This window comes from Meleagris gallopavo, unplaced genomic scaffold, assembly GCF_905368555.1.
Source record: "Meleagris gallopavo unplaced genomic scaffold, MGAL_WU_HG_1.1 scaffold_1, whole genome shotgun sequence".
Classification (NCBI taxonomy): Eukaryota; Metazoa; Chordata; class Aves; order Galliformes; family Phasianidae; genus Meleagris; species Meleagris gallopavo.
In genome coordinates, this window is record NW_028147015.1 from 266,064 (window position 1) to 291,222 (window position 25,159).

The 25,159-nt window shown below is 60.6% G+C and overlaps 1 protein-coding gene across 2 annotated transcripts in view; it reads right to left on the reverse strand.

Moving 5' to 3' along the window:
• Positions 1-291: 291 nt before the first annotated feature.
• Positions 292-25,159, reverse strand: part of CPSF1 (cleavage and polyadenylation specific factor 1) — a 58,286-nt gene continuing 33,418 nt past the window's right edge. For both annotated transcript variants that reach the window (XM_085215050.1, XM_085215048.1), the window contains exons 9-12: positions 21,839-21,991; positions 15,060-15,189; positions 8,437-8,575; positions 292-888 (exon numbers count right to left, since the gene is read on the reverse strand). In XM_085215050.1, the coding sequence (XP_085071176.1) occupies positions 841-888; positions 8,437-8,575; positions 15,060-15,189; positions 21,839-21,991 (470 nt within the window). In that variant the 3' untranslated portion in view covers positions 292-840. The remainder of the gene's footprint in view (positions 889-8,436; positions 8,576-15,059; positions 15,190-21,838; positions 21,992-25,159) is intronic.

Genomic DNA, 25,159 nt, shown 5'->3' on the forward strand with positions numbered 1-25,159 from the left:
GCACCCCATAGCGCCCCATAAGACCTCAGGCCCCCATAGCCCCCACAGCACCCCATAGCACCCCATAGCCCCCCATAAGCCCCCAGCCACCCCATAGCACCCCATAGCGCCCCATAAGCCCTCAGGCCACCCCATAGCCCCCCATCACCCCATAGGCCCCATAAGCCCTCAGGCCACCCCATAGCCCCCCACAGCACCCCATAGTGCCCCATAAGCCCTCAGGCCACCCCATAGCCCCCCACAGCACCCCATAGCGCCCCATAAGCCCTCAGGCCACCCCATCCGATCCCACAGCAGCCCATAGCGCCCCATAAGACCTCAGGCCACCCCATAGCACCCCATAGCCCCCCATAGCGCCCCATAGCGCCCCATAAGCCCTCAGGCCACCCCATAGCGCCCCATAAGCCCTCAGGCCACCCCATCCGATCCCACAGCAGCCCATAGCGCCCCATAAGACCTCAGGCCACCCCATAGCACCCATAGCCCCCCATAGTGCCCCATAGCGCCCCATAAGACCTCAGGCCACCCCATAGCACCCCATAGCGCCCCATAGCGCCCCATAAGCCCTCAGGCCACCCCATCCGATCCCACAGCAGCCCGAGGTGCCCAGCGGATCCCCCGAAGACTCAGTGAAACATTCGGAGCCGTTTTTTTTTGGGGTTTTTTTTTTTTGTTGTTTTTTTTTTTGGGGTGGATTTTGGGGTTTTTTGGTTTCTTTTGTTATTTAAATTTCCTCGGAAAAAGGAGCCAACAAACAAAGGAGCCAACAAACAAAGGAGCCAACAAACAAAGGAGCCAACAAACAAAGGAGCCAACAAACAAAGGGTCCGTGGGGCGGCCTCAGAAATGCGCCGTGACGCGGTCGATCTCCAGGAGGTCCTCCAGGATCTGTGGGGCAGAGTGTGGGGCAGAGTGTGGGGCGGGGGGGGAGGGGGGGAGGGGATGCTTACGGGCACCATAAAGCACCCCATAACCGCCCCACAACAGCCCCACAGCCGCCCCATAACCCCCATAACCCATAACCGCCCCACAACAGCCCCACAGCCGCCCCATAACCCCCATAACCCATAACCGCCCCACAGCCACCCCATAACAGCCCCATAACCCATAACAGCCCTACGGCCATAGAACCCCAGATGACCCCATATGACCCCATAGAACCCATAGAACCCCATAGGACCCCTACGATATTGGGGGTGGCCCCGATCTTCTTGGCCAGCCCTATAACCCCATATGACCCCATAGAACCCCATAGGACCCACAGAACCCCATAGAACCCCACATGACCCCAAAGAACCCCATATGACCCCACAGAACCCCACAGAACCCCATAGAACCCCATATGACCCCACAGAACCCCGTAGAACCCCACAGAACCCCTACGATATCGGGGGTGGTCCCAATCTTCTTGGCCAGCCCTATAACCCCATATGACCCCACAGAACCCCATATGATCCCATAGAACCCCATATGACCCCATCTGACCCCATAGAACCTCATATGACCCCATCTGACCCCACGTGACCCCTACGATATCGTGGGTGGTCCCGATCTTCTTGGCCAGCCCTATGACCCCATATGACCCCATAGAACCCCATATGACCCCATAGAACCCCATATGACCCCACGTGACCCCACGTGACCCCTACGATATCAGGGATGGTCCCGATCTTCTTGGCCAGCCCTATAACCCCATATGACCCCATATGACCCCACAGAACCCCATAGGACCCCATCTGACCCCATAGATCCCCTACGATATCAGGGTGGTCCCGATCTTCTTGGCCAGCCCTATAACCCCATATGACCCCATATGACCCCACAGAACCCCATAGGACCCCATCTGACCCCATAGATCCCCTACGATATCAGGGGTGGTCCCGATCTTCTTGGCCAGCCCTATAACCCCATATGACCCCATATGACCCCATAGAACCCCATATGACCCCACGTGACCCCACGTGACCCCTACGATATCAGGGATGGTCCCGATCTTCTTGGCCAGCCCTATAACCCCATATGACCCCATATGACCCCATATGACCCCACAGAACCCCATAGGACCCCATCTGACCCCATAGATCCCCTACGATATCAGGGATGGTCCCGATCTTCTTGGCCAGCCCTATAACCCCATATGACCCCATAGGACCCCATATGACCCCATAGAACCCCATATGACCCCACAGAACCCCATCTGACCCCATGTGACCCCACGTGACCCCATGTGACCCCTACGATATCGGGGGTGGTCCCGATCTTCTTGGCCAGCCCTATAACCCCATATGACCCCATAGAACCCCATATGACCCCACGTGACCCCACAGAACCCCATAGGACCCCATATGACCCCATGTGACCCCTACGATATCGGGGGTGGTCCCGATCTTCTTGGCCAGCCCTATAACCCCATATGACCCCACATGACCCCACAGAACCCCACGTGACCCCAGGTGACCCCACGTGACCCCTATAATATCGGGGGTGGTCCTGATCTTCTTGGCCAGCCCTATAACCCCATATGACCCCATATGACCCCACAGAACCCTATAGAACCCCATCTGACCCCAGGTGACCCCACGTGACCCCTACGATATCGGGGGTGGTCCCGATCTTCTTGGCCAGCCCTATAAACCAATCTCACCCCATAGAACCCCATATAACCCCATCTGACCCCATGTGACCCCATAGAACCCCACAGAACCCCATATGACCCCACAGAACCCCATAGGACCCCATATGACCCCACAGAACCCCATATGATCCCATATGACCTGATAGAAACCCATAGGACCCCATAGGACCCCTACGATAGCGGGGGTGGTCCCGATCTTCTTGGCCAGCCCTATAACCCCATATGACCCCACAGAACCCCATATGACCCCATATGACCCCATATGACCCCACGTGACCCCACGTGACCCCACGTGACCCCTACGATATCGGGGGTGGTCCCGATCTTCTTGGCCAGCCCTATAACCCCATCTCACCCCATAGAACCCCATAGGACCCCATAGGACCCCAAAGAACCCCACAGAAGCCCACAGAAGCCCACAGAACCCCATAGAAACCCAAAGAACCCCATAGAACCCCATAGAATCCATACAATATCGGGAGTGGTCCCGATCTTCTTGGCCAGCCCTATAACCCCATATGACCCCATAGAACCCCATAGGACCCCATATGACCCCAAAGAACCCCATATGACCCCATATGACCCCACGTGACCCCAGGTGACCCCACGTGACCCCTACGATATCGGGGGTGGTCCCGATCTTCTTGGCCAGCCCTATAACCCAATCTCACCCCATAGAACCCCATAGGACCCCATCTGACCCCATAGATCCCCTATGATATCGGGGGTGGTCCCGATCTTCTTGGCCAGCCCTATAACCCCATAGAACCCCCTCTGACCCCACGTGACCCCACAGAACCCCACGTGACCCCACTGGACCCCTACGATATCGGGGTGGTCCCGATCTTCTTGGCCTGCCCTATAACCCCATATGACCCCATATGACCCCACAGAACCCCATCTGACCCCACGTGACCCCACAGAACCCCACGTGACCCCAGGTGACCCCACGTGACCCCTACGATATCAGGGGTGGTCCCGATCTTCTTGGCCAGCCCTATAACCCCATATGACCCCATAGAACCCCATATGACCCAATAGAACCCCACAGAACCCATACACTATCAGGTGTGGTCCTGATCTTCTTGTCCAGCCCTATAACCCCATCTGACCCCATAGAACCCCATATGACCCCACAGAACCCCATATGACCCCACGTGACCCCACAGAACCCCACGTGACCCCACGTGACCCCACGTGACCCCTACGATATCGGGGGTGGTCCCGATCTTCTTGGCCAGCCCTATAACCCCACATGACCCCATATGACCCCATATGACCCCACGTGACCCCACGTGACCCCTATGATATCGGGGGTGGTCCCGATCTTCTTGGCCAGCCCTATAACCCCACATGACCCCATATGACCCCATATGACCCCACGTGACCCCACGTGACCCCTATGATATCGGGGGTGGTCCCGATCTTCTTGGCCAGCCCTATAACCCCATCTGACCCCATATGACCCCATCTGACCCCATGTGACCCCACAGAACCCCACAGAACCCCATAGAGTCCCTACGATATCGGGGGTGGTCCCGATCTTCTTGGCCAGCCCTATAACCCCACATGACCCCATAGAACCCCATGTGATCCCATATAACCCCACAGATCCCCACAGAAACCCACAGAACCCCATATGACCCCACAGAACCCCATCTGACCCCACGTGACCCCACAGAACCCCACGTGACCCCAGGTGACCCCAGGTGACCCCTACGATATCGGGGGTGGTCCCGATCTTCTTGGCCTGCCCTATAACCCCATATGACCCCATAGAACCCCAAATGACCCCATCTGACCCCACAGAACCCCACGTGACCCCATCTGACCCCACGTGACCCCTACGATATCGGGGGTGGTCCCGATCTTCTTGGCCTGCCCTATAACCCCATATGACCCCATAGAACCCCAAATGACCCCATCTGACCCCACAGAACCCCACGTGACCCCATCTGACCCCACGTGACCCCTACGATATCGGGGGTGGTCCCGATCTTCTTGGCCTGCCCTATAACCCCATATGACCCCATAGAACCCCATATGACCCCACATGACCCCACAGAACCCCACGTGACCCCAGGTGACCCCACGTGACCCCTATAATATCGGGGGTGGTCCTGATCTTCTTGGCCAGCCCTATAACCCCATATGACCCCATATGACCCCACAGAACCCTATAGAACCCCATCTGACCCCAGGTGACCCCAGGTGACCCCAGGTGACCCCTACGATATCGGGGGTGGTCCCGATCTTCTTGGCCAGCCCTATAAACCAATCTCACCCCATAGAACCCCATATAACCCCATCTGACCCCATGTGACCCCATAGAACCCCACAGAACCCCATATGACCCCACAGAACCCCATAGGACCCCATATGACCCCACAGAACCCCATATGATCCCATATGACCTGATAGAAACCCATAGGACCCCATAGGACCCCTACGATAGCGGGGGTGGTCCCGATCTTCTTGGCCAGCCCTATAACCCCATATGACCCCATAGGACCCCATAGAACCCCATATGACCCCATATGACCCCACGTGACCCCACGTGACCCCACGTGACCCCACGTGACCCCTACGATATCGGGGGTGGTCCCGATCTTCTTGGCCAGCCCTATAACCCCATCTCACCCCATAGAACCCCATAGGACCCCATAGGACCCCAAAGAACCCCACAGAAGCCCACAGAAGCCCACAGAACCCCATAGAAACCCAAAGAACCCCATAGAACCCCATAGAATCCATACAATATCGGGAGTGGTCCCGATCTTCTTGGCCAGCCCTATAACCCCATATGACCCATAGAACCCCATAGGACCCCATATGACCCCAAAGAACCCCATATGACCCCATATGACCCCACGTGACCCCAGGTGACCCCACGTGACCCCTACGATATCGGGGGTGGTCCCGATCTTCTTGGCCAGCCCTATAACCCAATCTCACCCCATAGAACCCCATAGGACCCCATCTGACCCCATAGATCCCCTATGATATCGGGGGTGGTCCCGATCTTCTTGGCCAGCCCTATAACCCCATAGAACCCCATCTGACCCCACGTGACCCCACAGAACCCCACGTGACCCCACGTGACCCCTACGATATCGGGGTGGTCCCGATCTTCTTGGCCTGCCCTATAACCCCATATGACCCCATATGACCCCACAGAACCCCATCTGACCCCACGTGACCCCACAGAACCCCACGTGACCCCAGGTGACCCCACGTGACCCCTACGATATCAGGGGTGGTCCCGATCTTCTTGGCCAGCCCTATAACCCCATATGACCCCATAGAACCCCATATGACCCAATAGAACCCCACAGAACCCATACACTATCAGGTGTGGTCCTGATCTTCTTGTCCAGCCCTATAACCCCATCTGACCCCATAGAACCCCATATGACCCCATATGACCCCACAGAACCCCATAGAACCCCATAGAACCCCATCTGACCCCATCTGACCCCATGTGACCCCACGTGACCCCTACGATATCAGGGGTGGTCCCGATCTTCTTGGCCAGCCCTATAACCCCACAGAACCCCATATGACCCCACGTGACCCCACAGAACCCCACGTGACCCCACGTGACCCCACGTGACCCCTACGATATCGGGGGTGGTCCCGATCTTCTTGGCCAGCCCTATAACCCCACATGACCCCATAGAACCCCATGTGATCCCATGTAACCCCACAGATCCCCACAGAAACCCACAGAACCCCATCTGACCCCACGTGACCCCACAGAACCCCACGTGACCCCAGGTGACCCCACGTGACCCCTACGATATCGGGGGTGGTCCCGATCTTCTTGGCCAGCCCTATAACCCCATATGACCCACACAGAACCCCATCTGACCCCATATGACCCCACAGAACCCCACGTGACCCCACGTGACCCCACGTGACCCCTACGATATCGGGGGTGGTCCCGATCTTCTTGGCCTGCCCTATAACCCCATAGGACCCCATAGAACCCCAAATGACCCCATCTGACCCCACAGAACCCCACGTGACCCCAGGTGACCCCACGTGACCCCTATAATATCGGGGGTGGTCCTGATCTTCTTGGCCAGCCCTATAACCCCATATGACCCCATATGACCCCACAGAACCCTATAGAACCCCATCTGACCCCAGGTGACCCCAGGTGACCCCACGTGACCCCTACGATATCGGGGGTGGTCCCGATCTTCTTGGCCAGCCCTATAAACCAATCTCACCCCATAGAACCCCATATAACCCCATCTGACCCCATGTGACCCCATAGAACCCCACAGAACCCCATATGACCCCACAGAACCCCATAGGACCCCATATGACCCCACAGAACCCCATATGATCCCATATGACCTGATAGAAACCCATAGGACCCCATAGGACCCCTACGATAGCGGGGGTGGTCCCGATCTTCTTGGCCAGCCCTATAACCCCATATGACCCCATAGGACCCCATAGAACCCCATATGACCCCATATGACCCCACGTGACCCCACGTGACCCCACGTGACCCCACGTGACCCCTACGATATCGGGGGTGGTCCCGATCTTCTTGGCCAGCCCTATAACCCCATCTCACCCCATAGAACCCCATAGGACCCCATAGGACCCCAAAGAACCCCACAGAAGCCCACAGAAGCCCACAGAACCCCATAGAAACCCAAAGAACCCCATAGAACCCCATAGAATCCATACAATATCGGGAGTGGTCCCGATCTTCTTGGCCAGCCCTATAACCCCATATGACCCCATAGAACCCCATAGGACCCCATATGACCCCAAAGAACCCCATATGACCCCATATGACCCCACGTGACCCCAGGTGACCCCACGTGACCCCTACGATATCGGGGGTGGTCCCGATCTTCTTGGCCAGCCCTATAACCCCATATGACCCCACAGAACCCCATATGACCCCATATGACCCCACAGAACCCCACGTGACCCCACGTGACCCCACGTGACCCCTACGATATCGGGGGTGGTCCCGATCTTCTTGGCCTGCCCTATAACCCCATAGGACCCCATAGAACCCCAAATGACCCCATCTGACCCCACAGAACCCCACGTGACCCCAGGTGACCCCACGTGACCCCTATAATATCGGGGGTGGTCCTGATCTTCTTGGCCAGCCCTATAACCCCATATGACCCCATATGACCCCACAGAACCCTATAGAACCCCATCTGACCCCAGGTGACCCCAGGTGACCCCACGTGACCCCTACGATATCGGGGGTGGTCCCGATCTTCTTGGCCAGCCCTATAACCCCATATGACCCCATATGACCCCATATGACCCCACGTGACCCCACAGAACCCCACGTGACCCCACGTGACCCCACGTGACCCCTACGATATCGGGGGTGGTCCCGATCTTCTTGGCCAGCCCTATAACCCCATATGACCCCATATGACCCCATATGACCCCATATGACCCCATAGAACCCCATAGGACCCCATCTGACCCCATAGATCCCCTATGATATCGGGGGTGGTCCCGATCTTCTTGGCCAGCCCTATAACCCCATATGACCCCATAGGACCCCATCTGACCCCACGTGACCCCACAGAACCCCACGTGACCCCAGGTGACCCCACGTGACCCCTACGATATCGGGGGTGGTCCCGATCTTCTTGGCCAGCCCTATAACCCCATATGACCCCATAGGACCCCATAGAACCCCACAGAACCCCATAGAACCCCATATGATCCCATAGAACCCCATCTGACCCCACGTGACCCCACAGAACCCCACGTGACCCCAGGTGACCCCACGTGACCCCTACGATATCGGGGGTGGTCCCGATCTTCTTGGCCAGCTCGCCCCTCTCCATGGTGCTGAGGTAGAGGAAGCGCTGCAGCAGCTCCCCGTCCAGCACGTTGCGAACCGCGTTCTGCAGCAGCCGCCGCTCCGCGTGCAGCAGCCTGGGGGGAGGGGAGGAGAGGGGGGGGGGAGGGGCGTCACATCAGGGGACATTGGGGACATCGGGGGGATGTGGGGACATCGGGGGGACATCGGGGGGACATCAGAGGACATCGGGGACATCGGGGGGGCATCGGGGGGACATCAGAGGACATTGGGGACATTGGGGGGACATTGGGGGGATGTGGGGACATGGGGACATCGGGGGGACATCAGAGGACATCAGGGACATCGGGGGGGCATCGGGGGGACATCAGAGGACATCGGGGACATTGGGGGGACATCGGGGGGATGTGGGGACATCGGGGGGACATCAGAGGACATCGGGGACATCGGGGGGACATCGGGGGGATGTGGGGACATCGAGGGGATGTGGGGACATCGAGGGGACATCAGAGGACATTGGGGACATCGGGGGACATCAGAGGACATCGGGGACATCGGGGGGACATCGGGGACATCGGGGGACATCGAGGGGATGTGGGGACATCGAGGGGACATCAGAGGACATTGGGGACATCAGGGGGACATCGGGGGGACATCAGAGGACATCGGGGACATCGGGGGGACATCGGGGGGATGTGGGGACATCGAGGGGATGTGGGGACATCGAGGGACATCAGAGGACATTGGGGACATCAGGGGGACATCGGGGGGACATCAGAGGACATCGGGGACATCGGGGGGACATCGGGGGGATGTGGGGACATCGAGGGGATGTGGGGACATCGGGGGGACATCAGAGGACATTGGGGACATCGGGGGGACATCGAGGGGACATCGGGGGGACATCGGGGACATCGGGGGGACATCAGAGGACATCGGGGACATCGGGGGGACATCGGGGGGATGTGGGGACATCGGGGGGACATCAGGGAGACATCGGGGGACATCAGAGGGACACTGGAGGACATCAGAGGACATTGGGGACATCGGGGGGACATCAGAGGACATTGGGGACATCGGGGGGACATTGGGAGGATGTGGGGACATCGGGAGGGACATCAGAAGACATTGGGGACATCAGGGGGACATCGGGGGGATGTGGGGACATCGGGAGGGACATCAGAAGACATTGGGGACATCGGGGGGACATCGGGGGGATGTGGGGACATCGGGGGGACATCGAGGGGACATTGGGGGGACATCGGGGGGATGTGGGGACATGGGGACATCAGAGGACATTGGGGACATCGGGGGGACATCGAGGGGATGTGGGGACATTGGGGACATCGAGGGGATGGGGGGACATCGGGGGGATGTGGGGACATGGGGACATCGGGGGGACATCGGGGGGATGTGGGGACATCGGGGGGACATCAGGGAGACATCGGGGGACATCAGAGGGACACTGGAGGACATGAGAGGACATTGGGGACATCGGGGGGACATCGGGGGGATATGGGGACATGGGGACATCGAGGGGATGTGGGGACATCGGGGGGACATTGGGGACATCGGGGGGATGTGGGGACATCAGGGGCACATCGGGGTGACATCAGGGAGACATCGGGGGACATCAGAGGGACACTGGGGGACGTTGGGGGACATCAGGGGACATAGAGGGACATAGGGGGAACATTGGGGGATGTGGGGACATTGGGGGGATGAGGGGACATCGGGGGGATGAGGGGACATCGGGGGACATCGGGGGATGTGGGGACATGGGGACATCGGGGACATTGGGGGGACATGGGGGGACATCTGGGGGATGAGGGGACATCAGGGGGACATTTGGGGGGCATCAGGAGACATCGGGGGGACACTGGGGGGACATTGGGGGACATCGGGAGGACATCAGGGATGTGGGGACATGAGGGGACACTGGGGGACGTCAGGGAGACATTGGGGGGTGGGGGGGGACATGGGGACATTTTGGGGATGTGAGCACATCGGGGGGACATGAGGGGACATTGGGGTGACATCGGGGGGACACTGGGGGACATTCGAGGGGCATCAGGAGACATCAGGGGGACACTTGGGGGACATTGGGGGACATCGGGGGACATGGGGGGGATGTGGGGACATGAGGGGGATGTGGGGACACTGGGAATGTTTTGGGGATGCTTTGGGGACACTTTGGTGACATGGCGGGGACACTTTTTGTCCACGTTGGGGACACACTGGGGACACTTTGGTGACATGTTAGGGACCGCTTTGGGCACACATTGGGGACACATTGGGGACACGCTGGGGATGCTTTGGGGACATGCTGGGGTCATGTTGGGGACACTCTGGGGACACTTTGGGCACACGTTGGGGACACGTTTAGGCCGCATTGGAGACACACTGGGGATACTTTGGGGACACACTGGGGACACTTTGGGGACACTTTGGGGTCACATTGGGGACACACTGGGGACACTTTGGGGACACTTTGGGGTCACATTGGGGACACACTGGGGACACTTTGGGATGACACTGGGGACACATTTAGGCCACATTGGGGACACACTGGGGACACACTGGGGACACACTGGGGCCACATTGGGGACACTTTGGGGCCACTCTGGGGCCACTTTGGGGACACAATGGGGACACATTGGGGACACACTGGGGACACTTTGGGCAGATGTTGGGGACACTCCAGGGACACACTGGGGTCACATTGGGGACACTCTGGGGACACATTTAGGCCACACTGGGGACACAGTGGGGACACTTTGGGGTCACATTTAGGCCACATTGGGGACACAGTGAGGACACAGTGGGGACACAGTGGTGACACTTTGGGGCCACTCTGGGGCCACTCTGGGGACACACTGGGGACACAGTGGTGACACTTTGGGGTCACTCTGGGGCCACTCTGGGGACACACTGGGGATACGTTGCGGACACATTGGGGTCACATTGGGGACACTCTGGGGCCACTTTGGGGACACAGCGGGGACACAGTGGGGACACAGTGGTGACACTTTGGGGACACTTTGGGGACACAGCGGGGACACAGTAGGGTCACTCTGGGGACACTTTGGGGACACAGTGGGTACACAGTGGTGACACTTTGGGGCCACTCTGGGGCCACTTTGGGGACACAGCGGTGACACTTTGGGGACACAATGGGGCCACTCTCGGGACACTTTGGGGCCACTCTGGGGCCACTTTGGGGACACAGTGGTGACACTTTGGAGTCACTCTGGGGACACAGTGGGGACACAGTGGGGCCACTCTGGGGCCACTTTGGGGACACAGTGGTGACACTTTGGAGTCACTCTGGGGACACTCTGGGGACACAGTGGGGACACAGTGGTGACACAGTGGGGCCACTCTGGGGCCACTTTGGGGACACAGTGGTGACACTTTGGGCCACTCTGGGGCCACTTTGGGGACACAATGGGGCCACTCTCGGGACACTTTGGGGCCACTCTGGGGCCACTTTGGGGACACAGTGGTGACACTTTGGAGTCACTCTGGGGACACAGTGGGGACACAGTGGGGCCACTCTGGGGACACAGTGGTGACACTTTGGGGCCACTCTGGGGCCACTTTGGGGACACAGTGGTGACACTTTGGGGCCACTCCGGGGCCCCTTTGGGGACACAGTGGTGACGCTTTGGGGCCACTCTGGGGCCACTTTGGGGACACAGCGGTGACACCACTTTGGGCACAGTGGGGCCCTCCGGGGCCACTTTAGGGACACAGTGGTGACGCTTTGGGGCCACTCTGGGGCCACTTTGGGGACACAGTGGTGACACTTTGGGGCCACTTTGGTGACACAGTGGGGCCACTCCGGGGCCACTTTGGGGACACAGTGGTGACGCTTTGGGGCCACTCTGGGGCCACTTTGGGGACACAGTGGTGACACAGCGGTGACACTTTGGGGTCACTCCGGGGCCACTCTGGGGCCACTTTGGGGACACTTTGGGGACACAGTGGGGCCACTCGGGGGCCACTTTGGGGACACAGCGGTGACAGTTTGGGGACACTCTGGGGACACAATGGGGACACAGTGGGGCCACTCCGGGGCCCCTTTGGGGACACAGCGGTGACACTTTGGGGACACTCTGGGGACACAAGGGGACACAGCGGTGACACTTTGGGGACACTCTGGGGACACTCCGGGGCCCCTTTGGGGACACAGCGGTGACACTTTGGGGCCACTCCGGGGCCCCTAAGGGGACACTCTGGGGTCACTTTGGGGACACAGTGGTGACACAGCGGTGACACTTTGGGGACACTCTGGGGACACAATGGGGACACGGCGGTGACACTTTGGGGCCCCTTTGGGGACACAGCGGTGACACTTTGGGGCCACTCTGGGGCCACTTTGGGGACACAGTGGGGACACAGTGGGGCCACTCCGGGGCCACTTTGGGGACACAGCGGTGACTCTTTGGGGCCCCTATGGGGACACTCTGGGGACACTTTGGGGACACAGTGGTGACACAGCGGTGACACTTTGGGGCCACTCTGGGACCACTTTGGGGACACAGCGGTGACACTTTGGGGCCACTCCGGGGCCCCTTTGGGGACACAGCGGTGACACTTTGGGGACACAATGGGGACACAATGGGGACACAGCGGTGACACTTTGGCGCCACTGTGGGGCCACTGTGGGGCCACTCCAGGGCCCCTTTGGGGACACAGCGGTGACACTTTGGGGCCACTCCGGGGCCCCTAAGGGGACACAATGGGGACACTTTGGGGACACAGTGGTGACACAGTGGTGACACTTTGGGGCCACTCTGGGGCCACTTTGGGGACACAGTGGGGACACTTTGGGCCACTCTGGGGCCACTTTGGGGACACAATGGGGACACTCTCGGGACACTTTGGGCCACTCTGGGGCCACTTTGGGGACACAGTGGTGACACTTTGGGGCCACTTTGGAGACACAGTGAGGCCACTCTGGGGCTCCTATGGACACCCTGGGGCCACTCTGGGGCCCCTTTGGGGACACAGCGGTGACACTTTGGGGCCCCTTTGGGGACACAGCGGTGACACTTTGGGGACACTCAGGGGACACAATGGGGACACAGCGGTGACACTTTGGGGCCACTCTGGGGCCACTCTGGGGCCACTTTGGGGCCACTCCAGGGCCCCTTTGGGGACACAGCGGTGACACTTTGGGGCCACTCCGGGGCCCCTAAGGGGACACTCTGGGGACACTTTGGGGACACAGTGGTGACACAGCGGTGACACTTTGGGGACACTGTGGGGACACAATGGGGCCACAGTGGGGCCAATCCGGGGCCACTTTGGGGACACAGCGGTGACACTTTGGGGCCACTCTGGGGCTCCTTTGGGGACACAGCGGTGACAGTTTGGGGCCCCTTTGGGGACACAGTGGGGCCACTCTGGGGCCACTCTGGGGCCACAGTGGTGACACTTTGGGGCCACTCTGGGGCCACAGTGGTGACACTTTGGGGCCACTCTGGGGACACTCCGGGGCCACTCTGGGGCCACTTTGGGGACACAGCGGTGACACTTTGGGGCCCCTTTGGGGACACAGCGGTGACACTTTGGGGACACTCAGGGGCCCCTAATGGGACACAGTGGGGTCACTCCGGGGCCCCTTTGGGGACACAGCGGTGACAGTTTGGGGACACTCAGGGGACACAATGGGGACACAGCGGTGACAGTTTGGGGACACTCAGGGGACACCATGGGGACACAGCGGTGACAGTTTGGGGACACTCTGGGGACACTCTGGGGACACTCCGGGGCCACTCTGGGACCCCTTTGGGGACACAGTGGTGACACTTTGGGGCCCCTTTGGGGACACAGCGGTGACAGTTTGGGGACACTCAGGGGACACCATGGGGACACGGCGGTGACACTTTGGGGCCACTCTGGGGACACAATGGGGACACAGTGGTGACAGTTTGGGGACACTCTGGGGACACTCTGGGGACACTCCGGGGCCACTCTGGGGCCCCTTTGGGGACACGGCGGTGACACTTTGGGGACACAGTGGGGCCCCTAATGGGACACAGTGGGGTCACTCCGGGGCCCCTTTGGGGACACAGCGGTGACACTTTGGGGCCACTCCGGGGCCCCTTTGGGGACACAGCGGTGACACTTTGGGGCCACTCTGGGGACACAATGGGGACACAGCGGTGACAGTTTGGGGACACTCAGGGGACACAATGGGGACACGGCGGTGACAGTTTGGGGACACTCAGGGGACACCATGGGGACACAGCGGTGACAGTTTGGGGACACTCTGGGGACACTCTGGGGCTACTCTGGGGCCACTTTGGGGACACTCTGGGGACACTCTGGGGACACAGTGGGGCCACTCTGGGGCCCCTTTGGGGACACAGCGGTGACAGTTTGGGGACACTCAGGGGACACCACGGGGACACAGCGGTGACAGTTTGGGGCCACTCTGGGGACACTCTGGGGACACTCCGGGGCCACTCAGGGGCCCCTTTGGGGACACAGTGGGGCCACTCCGGGGCCACTTTGGGGACACGGCGGTGACAGTTTGGGGACACTCAGGGGACACCACGGGGACACGGCGGGGCAGCTGTCGGCACGCACCGGAAGGCCCTGGGGTTGAGGCCGGCGTGGTGGGGCAGCATGGTGCTCAGCGCGTTCTGCAGCATCAGCAGGCGGCGGTACGTCTTCTCCTGCATCGGCAGCAGCAGCCCCAGCCCGCCGTCCAGCGTCGCTGCGGGGACACAGCGGGGACGTCAGCGGGGGGACACGACGGGGACAGCGTGGGGACAGCGTGGGGACAGCGTGGGGACAGCGTGGGGATAGGGTGGGGACAGGATGGGGACAGAATGGGGACAGGGTGGGACAGGGTGGGGACAGCGTGGGGACAGGATGGGGACAGGATGGGGGACAGGATGGGGACAGGGTGGGGACAGGATGGGGACAGAATGGGGACAGGGTGGGGACAGTGTGGGGACAGGATGGGGACAGGATGGGGACAGAATGGGGACAGGGTGGGGACAGCGTGGGGACAGGATGGGGACACGATGGGGAGAGGATGGGGACAGCGTGGGTAACAGTGTGGGGAGAGGATGGGGACAGGATGGGGACAGCGTGCGGACAGCGTGGGGAAAGTGTGGGGACAGCGTGGGGACAGGATGGGGACAGGATGGGGACAGGGTGGGGACAGGGTGGGGAGAGGGATGGGGACAGGATGGGGACAGTGTGGGGACAGGATGGGGACAGGATGGGGGACAGCGTGCGGACAGCGTGGGGAAAGTGTGGGGACAGCGTGGGGACAGCATGGGGACAGGATGGGGACAGCGTGGGGACAGGATGGGGACAGGATGGGGACAGGGTGGGGACAGGATGGGGACAGGATGGGGACAGTGTAGGGAAGGATGGGGACAGCATGGGGGACAGCATGGGGACAGGATGGGGACAGCGTGAGGGAAGTGTGGGGAGAGGATGGGGACAGGATGGGGACAGGATGGGGACAGCGTGGGGACAGTGTAAGGACAGCGTGGGGACAGGATGGGGACAGGATGGGGACAGTGTGGGGACAGTGTGGGGACAGGATGGGGACAGCGTGAGGAAAGCGTGGGACAGGATGGGGACAGCGTGGGTAACAGTGTGGGGACAGGATGGGGACAGGAGGGGGACAGTGTGGGACAGTGTGGGGACATGATGGGGACAGCATGGGACAGCGTGGGGGCATGATGGGGAAAGGGTGGGGACAGGATTTGGGACAGATGGGGACAGGGTGGGGACAGGATGGGGACAGTGTGGGGACAGCGTGGGGACAGGATGGGGACAGCGTGGGACAGTGTGGGGACAGTGTGGGGAGAGGATGGGGACAGCATGGGGACAGCGTGGGGACATGATGGGGACAGTGTGGGGAGAGGATGGGGACAGGGTGGGACAGGATGGGGACAGCGTGAGGAAAGTGTGGGGACAGGATGGGGAACAGCGTGAGGAAAGCGTGGGACAGCGGGGACAGGATGGGGACAGGTGGGGACAGCGTGGGTAACAGTGTGGGAGAGGATGGGGACAGGATGGGGGACAGCGTGCGGACAGCGTGGGGACAGCGTGGGGACAGCGTGGGGACAGCGTGGGTAACAGTGTGGGGACAGTTGGGGACAGGATGGGGACAGCGGGGTAACAGTGTGGGGGAGGATGGGGACAGTGTGGGGACAGGAGGGGACAGTGGGGACAGTGTGGGACATGATGGGGACAGGGTGGGGACAGCGTGGGGGCATGATGGGGAAAGGGTGGGGACAGGATGGGGACAGGATGGGGACAGGATGGGGACAGTGTGGGGACAATGTGGGGACAGGATGGGGACAGCGTGAGGGAAGCGTGGGGACAGGATGGGGACAGCGTGGGGACAGCGTGGGACAGGATGGGGGACAGGATGGGGACAGATGGGACAGGTGGGAACAGTGTGGGGAGGATGGGACAGGATGGGGACAGTGTGGGGACAGGATGGGGACAGGATGGGGGACAGGTGCGGACAGCGTGGGGAAAGTGTGGGGACAGCGTGGGAACAGGATGGGGACAGCATGGGACAGGATGGGGACAGGGTGGGGAAAGGGTGGGAACAGTGTGGGGAGAGGATGGGGACAGGAGGGGGACAGCATGGGACAGCGTGGGGACAGCGTGGGGACAGCGTGGGTAACAGTGTGGGGAGAGGATGGGGACAGAGGGGGACAGCGTGGGGACAGCGTGGGGACAGCGTGGGGACAGTGTGGGGACAGGATGGGGACAGGATGGGGGACAGCGTGCGGACAGCGTGGGGAAAGTGTGGGGACAGTGTGGGGACAGGATGGGGACAGCGTGGGAACAGTGTGGGGAGAGGATGGGGACAGTGTGGGGACAGGATGGGGACAGGAGGGGGACAGTGTGGGGACAGTGTGGGGACAATGGGGAGAGGGTGGGGACAGCGTGGGGGCATGATGGGGAAAGGGTGGGGACAGGATGGGGACAGGATGGGGACAGGGTGGGGACAGGATGGGGACAGTGTGGGGACAGCGTGGGGACAGGATGGGGACAGGGTGGGGACAGTGTGGGGACAGGATGGGGACAGGGTGGGGACAGTGTGGGGACAGGATGGGGGACAGGATGGGGACAGGGTGGGGACAGAATGGGGACAGGGTGGGGACAGGGTGGGGACAGGATGGGGACAGGATGGGGACAGGATGGGGACAGGGTGGGGACAGAATGGGGACAGGATGGGGACAGGATGGGGACAGAATGGGGACAGGGTGGGGACAGGATGGGGACAGGATGGGGACAGGATGGGGACAGGGTGGGGACAGCGTGGGGACAGGATGGGGACAGGATGGGGACAGGATGGGGAGAGGATGGGGACAGCGTGAGGAAAGTGTGGGGAGAGGATGGGGACAGGATGGGGACAGCGTGGGGACAGCGGGATGGGGACAGTGTGGGGACAGGGTGGGGACAGGATGGGGACAGGATGGGGACAGCGTGGGGACAGCGTGGGGACAGCATGGGGACAGCGTGGGAACAGTGTGGGGACAGGATGGGGACAGGATGGGGGACAGCGTGCGGACAGCGTGGGGAAAGTGTGGGGACAGCGTGGGGACAGCATGGGGACAGGATGGGGACAGCGTGGGGACAGGATGGGGACAGCGTGGGGACAGGATGGGGACAGGATGGGGACAGGGTGGGGACAGGATGGGGACAGGATGGGGACAGTGTAGGGATAAGGATGGGGACAGCATGGGGGACAGCATGGGGACAGGATGGGGACAGCGGTTCCTCCAGCTGAGGACAGTGTGGGGAGAGGATGGGGACAGGATGGGGACAGCGTGGGGACAGGATGGGGACAGGATGGGACAGGATGGGGACAGTGTGGGGACAGTGGGACAGCGTGGGGACAGGATGGGGACGGAAGGGGACAGGATGGGGACCCCAGGCTGGGGACGCGTGGGACAGTGTGGGGACAATGGGACCCCCAGGTGGGGACAGCGTGGGAACAGTGTGGGGAGAGTGGGACCCCCAGGATGGGGACAGCGTGCGGACAGGTGGACCTCCAGCTGGGGAAAGTGTGGGGACAGCGTGGGGACAGGATGGGGACAGGATGGGGACAGGGTGGGGACAGGGTGGGGAGAGGAGGGGACAGTGTAGGGAAGGATGGGGACAGCGTGGGGACAGCGTGAGGGAAGTGTGGGGAGAGGATGGGGACAGGATGGGGACAGCGTGGGGACAAAGTGTAAGGACAGCGTGGGGACAGGATGGGGACAGTGTGGGGACAGTGTGGGGAGAGGATGGGGACCCCAGGATGGGGACAGTGTGGGGACAGGATGGGGACAGCGTGGGGACAGGTGGGGACAGGATGGGGACAGGATGGGGACAGCGTGGGGACAGGATGGGGACAGTGGGACAGGATGGGGACAGCGTGAGGAAAGTGTGGGGAGAGGATGGGGACAGGATGGGGACAGTGGGACAGGATGGGGACAGCGTGGGGACAGCCTGGGGACAGGATGGGGACAGGATGGGGACAGTGTGGGGACAGGATGGGGACAGCGTGAGGAAAGTGTGGGAGAGGATGGGGACAGGATGGGGACAGCGTGGGGACAGGGTGGGGACAGCGTGGGGACAGCGTGGGGACAGTGTAGGACAGCGTGGGGACAGGATGGGGACAGGATGGGGACAGTTGTGGGGACAGTGTGGGGACAGGATGGGGACAGCGTGAGGAAAGCGTGGGGACAGGATGGGGACAGCGTGGGGACAGCGTGGGGACAGGATGGGGACAGGGTGGGTAACAGTGTGGGGAGAGGATGGGGACAGGATGGGGACAGCGTGGGGACAGCGTGGGGGGACAGTCGTGGGGACAGGTGTGGGGACAGGATGGGGACAGGATGGGGACAGCGTGGGGACAGCGTGGGGACAGCGTGGGGACAGGATGGGGACAGCGTGGGGACAGCGTGGGGACAGGATGGGGACAGGGTGGGGGAACAGGTGGGGGAGGATGGGGACAGGATGGGGACAGCGTGGGGACAGCGTGGGGACAGTGTGGGGACAGGATGGGGACAGGATGGGGGACAGCGTGCGGGGACAGCGTGGGTAACAGTGTGGGGACAGTGTGGGGACAGGATGGGGACAGCGTGGGGAACAGTGTGGGGAGAGGATGGGGACAGTGTGGGGACAGGATGGGGACAGGAGGGGGACAGTGTGGGGACAGTGTGGGGAGAGGATGGGGACAGGATGGGGACAGTGTGGGGACAGGATGGGGACAGGGTGGGGACAGGATGGGGACAGGATGGGGACAGGGTGGGGACAGGATGGGGACAGTGTGGGGACAGCGTGGGGACAGGATGGGGACAGGGTGGGACAGCGTGGGGACAGGATGGGGACAGGATGGGGACAGGATGGGGACACAATGGGGACAGCGTGGGGACAGGATGGGGGCAGCATGGGGACAGGTGTGGGGACAGGATGGGGACAGGATGGGGGACAGGATGGGGACAGGATGGGGACAGGATGGGGACACAATGGGGACAGCGTGGGGACAGGATGGGGGCAGCATGGGGACAGTGTGGGGACAGGATGGGGACAGGATGGGGACACAATGGGGACAGCGTGGGGACAGGATGGGGACAGGATGGGCACAAAGCAAACCAGGTGACATCTTTCTGTCCCCACATCCCCACACCCCCTATGGCCGCATTCCCACCCCCCAGATGAGACCCCCCCAAACCAAACCATGTGCTGTGCTTCTGCCCCCCACCCCCAGATGAGACCCCCCCATAACAAACCAGGTGCTGTGCTTCTGCCCCACACCCCCCCATATCAGACCCCCCATATGAGACCCCCCCATATGAGACCCCCCCAAACCAAACCAGGTGATGCTTCTGCCCCACAGCCCCCCACCCCCCCCACATGTGACCCCCCCGTACCAAACCATGAGCTGTGTTTCTGCCCCACACCCTCCCCACCCCCCCATATCAGACCCCCCCATATCAGACCCCCCTGTACCAAACCAGGTGATGCTTCTGCCCCACACCCCCCACACCCCCCCATATGAGACCCCCCCGTACCAAACCAGGCGCTGTGTTTCTGCCCCCCACCCCCCCATATGACACCCCCCCATATGAGACCCCTCCCATGAGACCCCCCCATACCAAACCACGTGCTGTGCTTCTGCCCCACACCCCCCAATAACCCTCCAGACCCCCATATGAGACCCCCCCATACCAAACCACGTGCTGTGCTTCTGCCCCACACCCCCCCAATAACCCTCCAGACCCCCATATGAGACCCCCCCATACCAAACCGGGTGATGCTTCTGCCCCACACCCCCCATATGAGACCCCCCCACGAGACCCCCCCGTACCAAACCAGGCGCTGTGTTTCTGCCCCACACCCCCAACACCCCCCCATATCAGACCCCCCCATACCAAACCAAGTGATGCTTCTGCCCCACACACCCCCAGACCCCCCCACATGAGACCCCCCCATATGAGACCCCCCCGTACCAAACCATGTGCTGTGTTTCTGCCCCACACCCCCCAACACCCCCCCATATCAGACCCCCCCATACCAAACCAAGTGATGCTTCTGCCCCACACACCCCCAGACCCCCCCACATGAGACCCCCCATATGAGACCCCCCCGTACCAAACCATGTGCTGTGTTTCTGCCCCACACCCCCCCACACCCCCCCATATGAGACCCCCCCATATGAGACCCTCCCATACCAAACCAAGTGATGCTTCTGCCCCACACACCCCAGACCCCCCCACATGAGACCCCCCCATATGAGACCCCCCCGTACCAAACCATGTGCTGTGTTTCTGCCCCACACCCCCCACACCCCCCCATATGAGACCCCCCCATATGAGACCCTCCCATACCAAACCAAGTGATGCTTCTGCCCCACACCCCCCCACACCCCCCCATATCAGACCCCCCCGTACCAAACCGGGTGATGCTTCTGCCCCACACCCCCCCACACCCCCAATATGAGACCCCCCCACATGAGACCCCCCCATACCAGACCATGTGCTGTGTTTCTGCCCCACACCCCCCCACACCCCCCCATATCAATGACCCCCCCATACCAAACCGGGTGATGCTTCTGCCCCACACCCCCCAAACCCCCCCATATGAGACCCCCCATATGAGACCCCCCCAAACCAAACCAGGCGCTGTGCTTCTGCCCCACACCCCCCATATCAGAGCCCCCCACGAGACCCCCCGTACCAAACCAGCTGCTGTTTCTGCCCCAGACCCCCCCATATGAGACCCCCCCATATGAGACCCCCCCGTACCAAACCATGTGCTGTGTTTCTGCCCCACACCCCCGACACCCCCCATATCAGCCCCCCCCATATGAGACACCCCCCCCCCCCCCGTACCAAACCACGTGATGTGTTTCTGCTCCCAGGCGTTGGCTTTCCGCGCCCCGTCACAGCTCCCCCTGCAGGGGGTCCTCCAGAAGGTGTTGATGTGGGCCCCCACGTGGAAGTCGGCGCGGCGCAGCAGCCGCATCCCGCCGAAGCTCTCCTTGGCTGCGACATCCCATAATAGCAGCGGCCCCACAGCGCCACCGCCCCATAACGCCGCCACCCCATAAAGCCATCGCCCCATAACGTCCCCACCCCATAACACCACCACCCCATAACGCCACCACCCCATAATGCCACCACCTCATAACATCACCACCCCATAAAGCCACCACCCCATAACACCGCCACCCCATAAAGCCACCCCATAACGCCACCACCCCATAACGCCACCACCCCATAACGCCACCACCCCATAAAACCATCGCCCCATAACGTCCCCACCCCATAACACCACCACCCCATAACGCCACCACCCCATAACGCCACCACCTCATAACATCACCACCCCATAAAGCCACCACCCCATAAAGCCACCACCCATAAAGCCACCACCCCATAAAGCCATCACCCCATAATGCCACCACCCCATAACGCCACCACCCCATAACGCCACCACCCATAATGCCACTGCCCCATAACATCCCTACCCCATAACATCCCATAACACCCCATAACGCCACCACCCCATAAAGCCCATACCACCCCATAATGCCACCACCCCATAACATCCCATAACACCCCATAACATCCCATAACATCCCATAACGCCACCACCCCATAAAGCCACCACCCCATAACGCCACCACCCCATAACATCCCATAACACCCCATAACATCCCATAACACCCCATAACATCCCATACCACCCCATAACGCCACCACCCCATAACGCCACCACCCCATAACGCCACCACCCCATAAAACCATCGCCCCATAACGTCCCATAACACCCCATAACATCCCATACCACCCCATAACGCCACCATCCCATAACGCCACCACCTCATAACATCCCATACCACCCCATAAAGCCACCACCCCATAAAGCCACCACCCCATAAAGCCACCACCCCATAAAGCCATCACCCCATAATGCCACCACCCCATAACGCCACCACCCCATAACGCCACCATCCCATAACATCCCATAACATCCCTACCCCATAACATCCCATAACACCCCATAACGCCACCACCCCATAAAGCCACCACCCCATAATGCCACCACCCCATAACATCCCATAACACCCCATAACATCCCACCCCATAACGCCACCATCCCATAAAGCCACCACCCCATAACGCCACCACCCCATAACATCCCCACCCCATAACATCCCCACCCCATAACCACCACCACCCATAACGCCACCACCCCATAACGCCACCACCCATAAATCCCATACCACCCCATAACGCCGCCACCCCATAAATCCCATACCGCCCCATAACGTCCCCACCCCATAACATCCCCACCCCATAACGTCACCACCCCATAAAGCCATCGCCCCATAACGTCCCCACCCCATAACACCACCCCATAACGCCACCACCCAATAACATCCCATAACACCCCATAAAGCCACCACCCCATAACATCCCCACCCCATAACACCACCACCCCATAACGCCACCACCCCATAACGCCACCACCCCATAACATCCACCGCCCCATAACGCCACCACCCCATAAATCCACCGCCCCATAACGCCACCACCCCATAACATCCACCGCCCCATAACGTCCCCACCCCATAACATCCCATAACACCCCATAACGTCCCATAACACCCCATAACATCACCGGCCCCTAAATCCACCGCCCCATAACGCCACCACCCCATAACGCCACCACCCCATAACATCCCGTCACCCCATAAAGCCACCCCATAACACCCCATAACGCCACCACCCCATAAAGCCACCACCCCATAACATCCCAACCCATAACACCACCCATAACATCCCCACCACATAACACCACACCCCATAACGCCACCACCCCATAACATCCCACCCCATAACGCCACCATCCCATAACGCCACCACCCATAACAACCCATAAAGTCACCACCCCATAACACCACCACCCCATAACGCCACCGCCCCATAACATCCCCACCCCATAACGTCACCCACCCCATAAAGCCACCATCCCATAATGCCACCACCCCATAAAGCCATCACCCCATAATGCCACCACCCCATAACGCCACCACCCCATAACATCCCCACCCCATAACTCCACCACCCCATAACGCCACCAACCCCATAACATCCCCACCCCATAACTCCACACCCCATAACGCCACCACCCCATAACATCCCATAACACCCCATAACTCCCATACCACCCATAACGCCACCACCCCATAACATCCCACATCCCATAACGCCACCGCCCCATAACACCACCACCCCATAAAGCCATCACCCCATAATGCCACACCCCATAAAGCCACCACCCCATAACACCACCATCCCATAACACCCCCATAACGCCACCACCCCATAACGCCACCACCCCATAATGCCACTGCCCCATAACATCCCCACCCATAACGCCACCACCCATAACGCCACCACCCCATAACGCCACACCCCATAACACCCCATAACGCCACCACCCCATAAAGCCACACCCCATAACGCCACCAGCCCATAACATCCCCATCCCCATAAACACCACCCCATAACATCCCCACCCCATAAAGCCATCACCCCATAATGCCACCACCCCATAAATCCCCACCACTAACACCCCATAAGACCCCATAACCACCCTAACCACCCATAACATCCCATAACCCCATAACATCCCATAACCACCCCATAACACCCCATAACACCCATATACACCCCATAAAACCCATAATACCCCTATCACCCCATAACCCTAACCCTCACCCATATACACCAACCCATCACATACACCCATAACACCCATAACACCCCATACACATAACACCCATTAAACCCATACACCCATAACACCCATAACACCCTACCCCCATAACACCCCATAACATCCCATAACATCCCATAACATCCCATAACATCCCATAACCCCATAACACCCCATAACACCCCATAACACCCCATAACACCCCATAACACCCCATAACACCCCATATAACCCCATAACACCCCATATAACACCCCATAACACCCAACACCCATACCCCTAACCCTAAACCTAACACCATATCCCAAACCCTACACCCATACACCCATAATACCAAACCATCACCCCATAACACCCCATTACCATAACACCATACCACCTACCCATAAACCACCAACCACCCATAACATCCCATAACATCCCAT